General features: G+C 42.0%; 1 protein-coding gene across 12 annotated transcripts in view; it reads right to left on the bottom strand.

Moving 5' to 3' along the window:
* RAPGEF2 (Rap guanine nucleotide exchange factor 2) overlaps positions 1-13,549 on the bottom strand; it is a 305,030-nt gene that overhangs the window by 49,947 nt on the left and 241,534 nt on the right. For all 12 annotated transcript variants that reach the window (XM_084626384.1, XM_084626375.1, XM_084626381.1 and 9 more), the window contains one exon: positions 606-783. In XM_084626384.1, coding sequence (XP_084482510.1) covers positions 606-783 — 178 coding nt within the window. The remainder of the gene's footprint in view (positions 1-605; positions 784-13,549) is intronic.

Here is a 13,549-nt window from a genome sequence, read left to right as displayed (position 1 = left end):
AGAGCAGTGAGCAATGGGGGAATGGGGAGAGAGGAGAAAGCAGGGGTGGGGCCTTGGGGGAAGAGGCAGAGTGGGGTATGTCTCTCCAGTTTTCAGACATTAGAAAGTTGGCAACCCTATACTTGGGAATCAATAGCTTAAAAAAAAATTTAACAAATAATTCAAGAAGTCCATTTGTACTGTGGAAGAAGAGGAGTATCTTAAATCATATCTTGCTATTTTCATAAACTTGTGCTGTAACTGAATATTTTCTTCTCTTTTAGGTTAATAGTATGTTTTTGTGACATTAATTTGCAACCTAAAATCTGCATCATATCAGTGAAGTATCTAGTTTAAAATTAAATTGAGTTGCTTCATTAATTTTGTTTTCAGCTTAACATCTGTTATTGTTAACAGAATTATTTATTCGAGTTATCCACATGTAACCTGTAAAATCAATCATTTGGCATTTTAAACAATTATTTCACATGAAGTTAGATATTTGCTACACAGATTCACTCTACTAAGTTTGGGACCGAGAAACAAGTTAGAAAATGTTAAATACTATTAAAGTGTCCTGAGGCTCAATTTCCCACTTCCTCCAGCTAGTTTTCATGCCAACTTACCAATGTCATCATCTGTCCTGTCTATTGGGTCTTTCTCCAGGCAGTCTCTAACAATATCCCTGCTCATCAGAGGGTCTGACGCCCTCTCAATGTCTTCTTCATCATCATCATCCTCAGAATCCACTGCAGTCTCTGGTAATCCACTCAGATCCATATCACCAGCCTCACTTTCTGTGGCCTAAATACACACACAGATAAATCAAATTAAAACATTTAGATGCGTCCTCAAAAGCCATTCTTTTCCACTTGAAATATGTAAATGAAGTGAATTTTACTCTGCTTTGTGGAAGATCAACAAGTCAATTTGACATACCACTTTTTGTTCTGATTTTTTCCTTCACTATATTTCTAAAAAAAAGGAAGTCAGTAATTTTTTTGAAACAGAATGTCTTTGGCAAGATTTAAGACTGGTGTGAATAAAGTAGACATTTATATAAGCATGTTATGTGCCTTTTTAGGAAGCATGTCTAAGGAGAAGAAGAGGGCAATTTAAATTCACTAGGCCAGTTCTTTTACAAAATGACTAAAAAATTAAGCTGTTAAATAAAACTTTAATATTCGAGATCTCCAAAAATTAGTTTTTGCAGGAACCTATCAATGTAGTATATGTAATACGGTCATTAGTTCACAGAGAATATTGGTATCAACCAGTACTATCAAAATACCACTGAAGACTACAATAGCTACTGTCTGTCTATATAGAAACCGCATAAAAAAGCTCAGCTATGAAGTGGTGAAGCTAAGATTTTTATTTATTTATAAGTATAAAGGCATAAGAATTTACAGATGCGGAAAACATGTGAAGTCAGTGCTGGAGCACCACAGAGGGAATACACAGAATATCTACCAAACTTAATCTGCTTTAGAGCCTATGAAAATGAACAAAAATCCAGCCAACACACAGCTAGAGGTCATTAGTATAGTACCCAGAGGTAAATCATAGAATATCAGGGTTGGAAGGGACCTCAGGAGGTCATCTAGTCCAACCCCCTGTTCAAAGCAGGACCAATCCCCAACTAAATCATCCCAGGCAGGGCTTTGTCAAGCCTGACCTTAAAAATATCTAAGGAAGGAGATTCCACCATCCTCCCTAGGTAATGCATTCCAGTGTTTCACCACCCTCCTAGTGAAAAAGTTTGTCCTAATATCCAACCTAAACCTCCCCCACTGCAACTTGAGACCATTACTCCTCGTTCTGTCATCTGCTACCACTGAGAACACTCTAGAGCTATCCTCTTTGGAACCCCCTTTCAGGTAGTAGAAAGCAGCTATCAAATCCCCCCTCATTCTTCTCTTCTGCAGACTAAACAATCCCAGTTCCCTCAGCCTCTCCTCATAAGTCATGTGTTCCAGTCCCCGAATCATTTTTGTTGCCCTCCGCTGGACTCTTTCCAATTTTTCCACATCCTTCTTGTAGTGTAGGGCCCAAAACTGGACACAGTACTCCAGATGAGGCCTCACCAATGTCAAATAGAGGGGAATGATCACATCCCTCGATCTGCTGGCAATGCCCTTGCTTATAAATCCCAAAATGCCATTGGCCTTCTTGGCAACAACGGCACACTGTTGACTCATATCCAGCTTCTCGTCCACTGTAACCCCTAGGTCCTTTTCTGCAGAACTGCTGCCGAGCCATTTGGTCCCTAGTCTGTAGCAGTGCATGGGATTCTTCCGTCCTAAGTGCAGGAGTCTGCACTTGTCCTTGTTGAACCTCATCAGATTTCTTTTGGCCCAATCCTCTGATTTGTCTAGGTCCCTCTATATCCTATTCTTACCCTCCAGTGTATCTACCTCTCCTCCCAGTTTAGTGTCATCTGCAAACTTGCTGAGGGTGCAATCCACACCATCCTCCAGATCACTAATGAAGATATTGAACAAAACCAGCCCAAGGACCAACCTTTGGGGCACTCCACTTGATACCGGCTGCCAACTAGACATGGAGCCATTGATCATTACCCATTGAGCCCAACAATCTAGCCAGCTTTCTATCAACCTTATAGATCCCTAAATGTAAAAATATATTTTAATTATTCAATTTTAAGACCAAACATTTAATAAATCCCATAAACATATTTGCCTGTCATTTCAGATTGAGCTGCTTTTTTCTCAGAACCTGATTTAATGCCACAGCAGCTGCTAAGCCTCTCTTACTGTGATTTTTTTTTTTTTAAGAAACATAAGCTGCTAATGAGAATATTCTAAGCCACTGCTTCCCAAATCAGCACTCTCCGCCCCAAAGGAGGGTCAATTTCAGAGATTCTGGAGGTCAACAACACAGCCAAATGCATTTAAAAAAAAAAAAAAAGAATCTGGACATAGTAGACTTTATAGGTGTGATTCTCAAAAACCATCCCTTGTGCGAACAATGGGCTTTAAGTTGAAAAGATCTGAAGCCGTTCTCCAAAAACAGCAAAAGGGGAGACAGCACTTGCCTGCCAAAGACATAAGCTTATATTTGTCTTCTATAGCATCGTCTTTCTCACCTTTACGTCTATGTGTTTTTTGTTTTTGTTTTGTTTTTTTCACTATTTAATACAAACAGTATCTTCTTTGATAAAATATAAAGTAAAATAAAATAATTTTTACTTTATTTCCTTCTATTCTGATTTAAAAAATCAGTCTTGGTTTAGTGAGATTGCTGAGTATAAACCAATGGTACATTTTAAAATGGCAGCCAGGTGGCTCAACAGCTTGTTACACAACTTTGGAAGAACCTCCGATTCTGAAAGCGTCAATTCAGGTTACTGAGCCACAAACTAATTAATTGGTCTGATTTGCAAATATTGATCTTGCTAGCAATTGTCATTCCTACTGATCAGGACAAGGTTAAGTTTTTCAAAAAGCATCATGGTTGACATGGATGCTAACTTTCAGTTAACCCCATTATACTAAAACCGAGAAACAGGAACTATTTTGTTACAAATTGATTATTTAAAACCCCTAATATCACTGTAATAATAAAAAAGCAACTGATTTTTGAGGGATCACATGGTGCTCCACCAAGGGAACAGTGAATTATAGGGGACTGTGTCTTTTATTATTTAATTATTTTGCTGTCTTAAGATTGCATTTTTTTTAAAAAAAAATGCAGTTTTTCCTGCTTTTTTCTTAGCTAAAACTATTGTGATGGACATAAATCTCTCAGGCCACGAGATCCCCTTTTTCCTGGAGAACTCTGTCATCCTTTGGAGGATTGCGACTATAACACTGTTTGCGGCTGACAGCCTATTGGGGAGGGATAGGATGATCAAATTCAATTTTTAAGACTCAGTAACACTGTGCTCAATTAGCAGCTGGAAGATTTGCAACTCAGATTTCAGCTATGTCACAATCCCACCCCTCAAATAGAGGGTAATAAGTATTTGGTATTTCTAACATAAAAACAAGTAGGAATGTGAGGCCATCATTTTTATAAACCACAAAGGAGCTGTAAAATGGTTATTTAAAACTATATTTCTTCTCTTAGTAATTCTACTGATATTTGTCTTAGGTTAGACAACAGGCTTGATTCTGTTCTCCGAAAAGCAGATGTTTACTGAATATTACCATTTAGCAGAAGTGAAGAAGTTAGATAACAGGAATGGTCTTTTAAGAAAAAAGAAAAAAAAAAGTGTCATCAGTACATGGAATAAATCGCAGCAATCATTAAGGAACTGAAAGCTATTATAATATAGGAAGACACTGGAAAACTGGATTTTTAGCTTTCCAAAGAGGCATAATGGATTCATTTCCAACCCTGGTGGTCAAGAGGCATGAGGCCTACAAGGAAAGTAATTGTAATACCACCTTGAATACCCCCTTTGAAGGAAAGTTACTCACCTTATTATAACTGGAGTTCTTCAAGATGTGTAGTCCCTGTGGGGGTACACAGGAACTCTAAGCGCTTGAGACAGAGAAGTTATAGCAAGCTGTTTCTGCTGACCACACCTGTGCACTCGTTATCCTTGTGCTCCACATCGACAGTATCAGGGATAGGGCTGACTAAAAGCCTCTCCAGTTCCTTCTCTGCCACAAATCTCGTCATGATCCAAAGCAGAGGGAAGAAGGTCAGGCAGCTGAATGCAGACAGGAACCATACATCTGGAAGAACTCCAGCTACAATAAGGCCAGTAACTTCCCTTTCTTCCGTGAGTACTGCTTCCCATGTACAGTCCACTAGGGGTGACTCACAACAAGCACTCAGGGGAGAGGGGCATGATAATGAAGTTTATAGAGCTGCTTTAGAACTACTGCCCAAAGGATGCGTCAGCCAAGTAGTCTTGGGCCAAGGCATAATGTCTCATGAGTGTGTGGCTCATACTCCACATAGCTGCCCTGTAACTATCAAGCAGGGACAACTCTTGAAGTGAGGCTAAATGAGACTGCATGTACCCTTCTAGAGTGAGCCCTTACCCCAAGAGGAGGAGGAAATTGTGCCAACTAATAGAGTAAGAATTAGAGATTCTTTGAGAGGATATAGCTTATCCTCACACTCATTCTGCTTTGGCCACCAATAGTCTAGGAGATTTCCTGATCTGTTTCGTTCTCTGCAGGTAAAATGCCAATTCTTATCTCATGTTGATGGAATGAAATCTCTAGTTGCTAGAGGCATGGGGTTTCAGGAAAAACACAGATATGTGAATTAACTGATTTTTGTGAAATTCCTAAACTATTTTAGGAGTGAATTTCGGGTTTAGGCGTACCAAGACTTTGTCCTTGTGGAATATTGTGTATGGTGGATTGGCCATTAGGTCCTCATGTTCACCTACCCTTCTGGGCAAGGTTATGTCAGTGATGAACACGACCTTCACTGACAAGTGAGACACAGAACACATACCTAATGGTTCAAAGGGTGGCCTACTGAATGCTGAAAGCACCAAGTTAAGATCTCCATGAGGGTTGTCCCCCGCCCCCAGCAGCAAGGTTTTGATCAGACCCCTCAAAAACCTGGCTGTTCCTGGATGACTAAAGATCAAGTAACCATCTGTTAGCAGGTGACAAACACTGATTGGCCAGATGTGAATCCACAGCAGGCTTTGGGAAAGGCCTGTCACCTTGAGTGCAAGGAGATAATCCAAAATAGCAGACTTATCCACTATTTTTGGTGACCAAGTTTTGCTGGATCCAGACAGAGAAATATATCCCTTTGGCTAACTAACATTTCCTGGTGAAGTCCTTTCTGCTATTAAGAACGGCTTGCACAGCATGAACGTTTTCAGTGTGATGCCCATCCAAATACCAAGCCATGAGATGAAGAGACTCCGGGTTGGGATCCTGGCCTTGTCATTCTCCTTGGTCAGAGATTCAGGAGGAATGAATACTGATGGTCAGATGGGTTGACATTTGTCAGGGACTTGGGAAAGCAGAACTATCTAGGCCATTTGGAGGTGATGAAGATAACTCATACTCTGTCCTGTCCAATCCTCCATAGAACCAGAGATAGTTGTAGGATGGGAGGAAAGGCATAGGTCAAGGAGAACATCCCCTCTGGAATACTGTCATTGAACTCCTCTTGAGCAGTATATGCTGCACTACTGTTTGCTTAGCAGGCAACAGGTCCCAAGCGGGGATTCCCCGCTGAGTGAAGATGCTATCCACTACTGAACTATGTAATTCCCACTTGTGGCAAAATGCCTGCTGAGGCTGTCTGCCAGCGAGTTTTGGGCACCCAGAAGTTAGACAACAGACAGAGTGATGTGCTTCTGGATACACCAGTTCCATAAATAGACCACTTCTATACACAGTGGAGGGATCTCACCCCTCCCTGCTTGTTTATATAGAAAATGATTGTTATGTTGTCCAACATTATCAGGACATGCTGGTAGTGTATGAGTGGTAGGAAAACTTTGAAGGTTTCTCAAACTGCTCTCAGTACCAGAAGAGCTATGTGCTTTCTGACTTTGTGAGGCGTTAGAGTACCTTGCACTTTATGATCATCTACATGGGCTCCCCAGCCTATCAGAGTGAATCTAATCATCTTGTCGAGCACAGGGGAAAGAAATGGAACTCCTGCATACACAAGTCCAGGCCCCTCCACCACGTCAGTAAGGCCCTGACCTTGAGGGGCTTGTTCCTATGGTGTTCATGCTGTGCTTGCTCTGTGTATATACTGTTTGGATCCAAGCCTGCAGGCAACGAATGTAGAGTCTGGTGAATGGTGTCATATAAGTACATCACACCATATGTCCCAAAAGAGACATTTTGTAACTAGACATATCCAACTGAGATTGGAGGGCTGTGTGTAACTAGATCTATCAGAGTGCCCTTGGTGTGAAATCTGTCCTTGTGGAGATAGGCCGTCATCCTGATCAAATCTAAGGTTGTTCGTATAAATCTATGGTCTGAGTAGCAGTCAAGTTAGACGTCTCTATGTTTATCCAGGGGACTAAACTCTATGTTTATCCTAGGGACGTTAGATGGTGGAGCAGCAGCAACAAGACTGATGCTAAGACTTCCAGGCACGACCTGCCAGTCAAAAGCCAGTCATCCAAGAATGGGAAGATGGGGGAGCTGCCTCATCTGAGCTGAACAAGACCTCTGCTCTCTTTACCAGGACAAAGTACTACTTTTCTTCCCTCTTGGGAGTAGGGGCATAAGTAGCCAGTGTGAGCCATACTGCCATTGACAGTTCTAATATGGTTTCATTTACTGAGCGTACAACCTGACTGGATCCCTCTGGCTGTAGGATATCCAGGACCTCCTCTAAGGAGATTTGGAACTATTCTACCACTCTCCATAACAGCTCCTGAAATTGTCTACAATCATCTAGGGGAGATGGTGAGGCTGGAGCAACTGCCTCATCAAATGAGGAGGATGATACCCTGGTTGGTACTGGAGGATTCAGCTCATTTTCCTCTTCTTCCATGAGCTCACGAGGCAATCCTGGGTTGACGCTTTGGAGGAGAGCAGCGGTAGGACTCCTTGCTGGATCACACAGATTCCAGACAGCATGCATAAGTGTTGCAAGGGACCCAATAAGGCCAGTATGATAGATCAAAAGTAGGTTCTGGTGGTCCCCAAAGCATTGGGTACAATCAATCCTGAGGAGGAGGTCTCTGCTGGTGTTGCAGAGGCTGGTTCCTGGAGACCCATGGTCTCCTGTCTGGGCTAATCTCTCCAGGTGGAGGTGAAGCTGGTTCCGCTGGTAAGTCCAATTCTCCTGACAACTGAAAGGTTGGATCAAGTTCCATTAGCAGTGCTGTTGGTCCCCATGAGGGGAAACTGTGGCTAGTGGCCAGAAAGGAACACAGAATTCTTCCGGAGTACTTGATTTCCCCTGGTGTTAGTATCTCCTTGGTGAGTATTGTTCCCAATAACAAGAGGAGGATGAAGATATCCTCTGGAGTGGTGTAACTGGCCCTTTTGGACATTGTGTCTTATCACTCCATACTGACAGGTAGATTTAGATGTCGGTTCCTTATGGAGCCGTGACAGTACCATCAGTGAACGAGTCTCCAACCTGGTGTTCTGTGACAGCACCAGCAGTTTCCAGTTTTTCAGGAACCAGTGTTTAATTTTAGTTAGCACTACAATTGGTGTTGAAGGTGATGCTAAGACTAGTGCCAAAGAAACCTTGCTTCTAGATGCCTTCTGATCATGCCCGTGAGGATTTGGAGGACCTCCTAAGTCCTCCTCTCTTGGGTGTGAAGGCTCACGTAGCTTGGACAAGATTGGGGACAGATCTCTCGTCTTAGAAGGTCTCGGAAGGGATCTGCTTTTTCGTTTGTGAGAATGCCCCTTACTCTCATGAGTGGACTCATATGAAAGTTTTTTTCCTTCTGCTAGCTTTCTGCGTTGGAGTCAAACACAGTACTAGGGGGCACATGATTTAATTCTTCTGGCTGAGGTACAGGGGCAGCCTCCCCAGTCTGGGTCTGACTGACAGCTAACTGTGTGCTCACTAAGGTGCTTCTGAAGCCAAAGTTATTTCACCTGCCACATTTAGCAGGAAAAACAGCAGCAGATTTTGCACTTTAGCTGAGATATGAGCTTCTGTGAGGCAACAAAGCAGTGGTGCCCAAACTTTTTACCTTGTGCCTCCCCCCTTGAGCCCTGTCCACACCCACTGCCCTGAGCTGGGTCTGGGAGTGGGTCTGTGGCTTCAGAAGGTGTGGGGACACAGACAGGGGTAAGGGACCAAGACTGGGGCCACAGCAGATACTGGGATCGGCTGCTGGGGGCCTGGGTCAGCCGCTGGGGCCAGCAGCCAAGTCTGGGGCCAGGAACGGAGCTGGGTGGCACTCCCTTCCTGCCACGCAGGGGGCTGGCCTGGGCCCCAGCCACCCCCACCCTGAAAATGTTCCTCTGCGCCCCCTTAAGAAGGCGCACCCCACAGTTTGGGGACCTCTGCACTGGGGCACTGTTGGTGGTCATCACTGACTGAAAAGGAGAAGGAGACAGTTTTTGAAGCCTGTATCCTAAGTGTAATTTAAATACCATGCTGGGAGACAGGCAGGGTTCCCACGGTATGGATTCTAACACTGACTAACTGGGGAGCTATCAAAACACTAACAAAAAACCCCTAAGAATATAAAACTGAATATTTACAAGAGAAAGGATCAGCTCTGGATACTGGAGAATTCCAACTCAGGACATGTAGCGGTCAGAAGGACCTAGAGAGGAAGCTAGTTCACGCTGCCTCCTACACCTTCTGTGTGGAGCATGAGGAGAGCAGGGGCACTCGCACGGACCAACCGACACTGCTTGCAAGAATTCCCCGGTCTCAGGAACATGGACCACATGCATATCCCCATAGCGGAATACATATAGGAACCAGCACTCTAAGAAGAAACACACACACCAATTCTGACATTTTAGCTCTCATGAAATCAACTAGAAGTAGAAAACGCTCATTCATACCATCTGATAATACAGCATCTTTATAAGATAAAAATCATTAATCTCTAACATTAGCAGTTCATGAGATTCCACTCAATTTCATGTCACACTAAAGGAATCAAAAACAAGAGCAATCAGATCTTTAAAATAATCATTTTACCCATCAGGGATAGAAATATTTTTGCTGACCACTGCAAACACTTTGAGAAATAGTAATTTCCCCCAGCCCACCTCTAATGCAAGAATCCTACTCTAATGATCAAAAAGAAAAAACTCAAGATCAACCATTTATTTTTATTTTTTTTAAGTCTCTACAAAAGTATCTAAAATTAACTGCTCCAAATAGGGAGCTTCAAAGACAGTTTCAGACATCTTTTTATCTGAAAATAGATGTTTGACAGAAAAGTAAATATTTACTCATCTTAAGCAGTCCAAGACATTACCAGGTTGGCCACATCCAAACGCTTGCTTTTGCAGAGGTATACTAATTAAAACTAAAGAATTGCCTAAGGAATTTTTCACACAACTGACTTTAAATGTAACTTCACAACATACCTCGTTAGTGCGTGCTTCTAGAGATCAAAGAATCTGCAACCAGATGCAACATAAAATATATCTGTGAAAGCAGGTTTTACAAAGTTAATTAATCTCTTCTACAGCTGAAATCAGGGGTGGATGAATGTACAATATCCCCATAAGGAACAGAGCAGCAGGCCTTAATTTATTAGCTGCGATCACCATAAATTAGAAACTTGACACTGATTTTTAGAATCAGTGCAGCTCTAATTTATTTTAAAAAGTAAACATGTAATATGTAGGGTAAGTATTGTCACCTGTTTTCTGTACTGGAAACTGCTGAATGCCCTTGTAAACTGATATTACTAACCTGATCTCTCACCTGTGTATAACAGAAGTAGATCCACCTGAGTCAATGGATAGAATCAGGCCCAGTAGCTTAGTACAGTAAGATCTAAATAAAAAAAATCTATAATTTATTTATTTAACTCAATTCTGAAATCTCTGGAGTGTTTATTTTCAGCTATGGCATACTATATGTGAATCCTACAAAAGGGGCTGCACTTATAAGCAAGGTCAGATTACTGTTCAATATTCTTTATGTAAAATAAGCTTCTCATGCAACATCACTGCTAAAATGTCCATCTTCTAACCCACTGTAAATTAGAAAACAAACAAAATTAGACTAAGAACCTCATAATAGTCTTCAGACATGGTAAGGGGCTGGTAATAAAGAGGATGATGATCAATTGTTATCTATGTCCATTGCAGGAAGGACAAGCAGTAATGGGTTTAATCTGTAGCAACGGAGATTCAGGTTTGAGATTAGGAAAAACGTTCTAACTAGGATATGTTTCAGAGTAGCAGCCGTGTTAGTCTGTATTCACAAAAAGAAAAGGAGTACTTGTGGCACCTTAGAGACTAACCAATTTATACGAGCACAAGCTTTCGTGAGCTACAGCTCACTTCATCGAATGCATTCAGTGGAAAATACAGTGAGGAGATTTATATACATAGAGAACATGAAACAATGGGTGTTACCATACACACTGCAACCAGAGTGATCACTTAGGTCAGCTATTACCAGCAGGAGAGCGGGGGGGAGGACCTTTTGTAGTGATAATCAAGGTGGGCAATTTCCAGCAGTTGACAAGAAGGTCTGAGGAACAGTGGGGGGTAGGGGTGGGGGGAGATAAACATGGGGAAATAGTTTTACTTTGTGTAATGACCCATCCACTCCCAGTCTCTATTCAAGCCTAAATTAATTGTATCCAGTTTGCAAATTAATTCCAATTCAGCAGTCTCTCACTGGAGTCAACTAGGGGAGTTACACTCTGGAATAGGTTTCCAAGGGTGCTGGTGTAATCCCCACCATTGGAGGTTTATAAGAACAGGCTGGATAAACACCTCTCAGGGATGGTCTAGACTTACTTGGTCCTGCCACAACACGGGGCTGGAATTGATGAACTTTCAAGGTCCCTTCCAGCTCTACATTTCTATGATTCTAAGCTGTTTAGACCAGGGATTGTCTTCTACTGTGTGCGTGACAGTATAATAATGATCCTGATTTCATGACTCAGACACAGTGACAACTGTGGTCTAGCTAAGAACAAAGGGGAATTCACAAATGCAAATTTAACAAATTATATTTCGTAGAAGTAGTAAAATGTGCTATTTTATACTAGAATGTAAATATCTTTATCAGATTTTTTTAAATAATGAAAAATGCTAAAAGTAACTGATTAAGTGTAAATAATTTCTCCAAAAATGGTAAAAAGTCATAAAAATATAATGAGTAATTAAAATAATTCCACACAAACAATAAGCACTCAAAGTGAAAGGAATTTTAGTTTCCCCTCAGACCACACCTAACAAGTTTGCACATGCCAACACATATATTAATTTACTGTCAAAATACACAGTTGTGTATTTTGGTTTCCTACTTACTAGAGCCACTCCAGAATTTCTTCAAAACTACATTGCAGACACTGTAAAGTCCTTCAAACTTAATGGATTCAGTTTAACATTACAAGTTTGCAGGATCCTCTTTCAGGCATATTCAAATATTTCAATCGATCTGTTTCCAGATTTATGTCTGCATGAATGTGTTATGAGGTGAGGGGAGTACCTGTATGCGGACATGAAGATGTGAAGTGGTAGTAGCATGTTTTCCCATGTGTTGTAGGGGAAATAGTTGGACTGGTCCCTTTGAGTATGTCTATACAGCAAAGAAAAACCCACAGCTGGCCTATGCCAGCCAACTTGGACTCTCAGGGCTCGGGCTGCAGGACTGTTTCATTGCTGTGTAGACTTCTGGGCTCAGGCTGGTGCCCGAGGCCTGGGACCCTTCCATCCTGCAGGGTCCCAGAGCCTGGGCTCCAGCCTGAGCCCGGAAGTCTACACAGCAATGAAACAGCCCTGCAGCCCGAGCCCAGGTCAGCTGGCACAGGCCAGCCGCAGGTTTTTCTTTGCTGTGTAGACACACCCAGCAGTTCCTTTCTAAAATCTACTGGTTTCTGTCAGGGCCTAGAAAATCCAGAAGGCCCCATGAAGATATCATATAATATATGCTAGACTTCCAAGATGTTCATGATCAAACTCCACAGAAGCAAATGCATTCTCTAAGCATGTTGTCCTCTCTGACTAAAGACCTGGGAAATTTGAAAAATAAATTAGCTTTCTAAATACATTAAAAGCAGGCTACAATTTGTTTCAAAACTGAAATCTGGTTACAACCTAAACTGCGAAGTGAACAGTGCTTCTCCATAATCTGAGGTTTCTAGACCAAGCCATTTTAAAGATATGTCTTTCCAGAGACAAGTAGAAGACTTTTCCAAAAGTGAAAAGTCCTTCCCCATCCACCACAAAACAGTTCCATATCTCAGGAAGCTCTGCCAAATGAATCTTAAATAAAAAAAGAAAAATGTCAGCTCTGATGCAATAATTCATGACAAATTTTAGAAACAGAGGAAATATGGGGTCTGGAGGACCTCCCAGATAAGTGGGAAGCAAGGACGACATATAGGTAAACTCTCCTGTCCAGGGAACTAAGAAGCCATCCTAAACCCAAGCATTTAGGTTGGGGTACCTCCTGCAATAGCTCTGGAGAATGTGATTGGACTGTGATGTAAGCAGGCCCAAAAGGGGAAAGTCGATGCAGGAAACAAGACTGAAATGATGAAAGACTTTCCCACTGAATAACTATTCCCCTGGATAAAGAATGGATTTGCTCAACAGTCAGCCTGGGGTACAGAAAGCTTTCACAAATGAGATGTTCTTCTTGGACCCTTGGAAAAGAAGAGCTGATTCCAGCAACAGGACTTTGACCTCTGTTTAGTCTTGTTTGTTGAGACAGACAACCATCACTGGGTTTTCTGCTCTCATAAAAGTGATGTGGCCTTTTAAGAACTTCTCAAGGAATAGAAGGGTTAGCAGGATTGCCTGCAGCTCCAAGATAGCTTTGTACATCCTTGGTTCAAAGGAAGACCCTTGTCCCAAGACAGTCCTGCTTCAGATGTGCCCCCATCCCAGGAGATTGGCAATAGTTAGATGAAAATCAAAAAGATTTGAAGGGATGACCTTTCAGGTGTGTGCTTTTTGACCACTACCAA

Source organism: Lepidochelys olivacea, assembly GCF_965140295.1.
Source record: "Lepidochelys olivacea isolate rLepOli2 genome assembly, chromosome: 4".
Classification (NCBI taxonomy): Eukaryota; Metazoa; Chordata; order Testudines; family Cheloniidae; genus Lepidochelys; species Lepidochelys olivacea.
The sequence above is the reverse complement of the archived record's forward strand: the minus strand, read 5'-3'. Positions and strand labels throughout refer to the sequence as shown.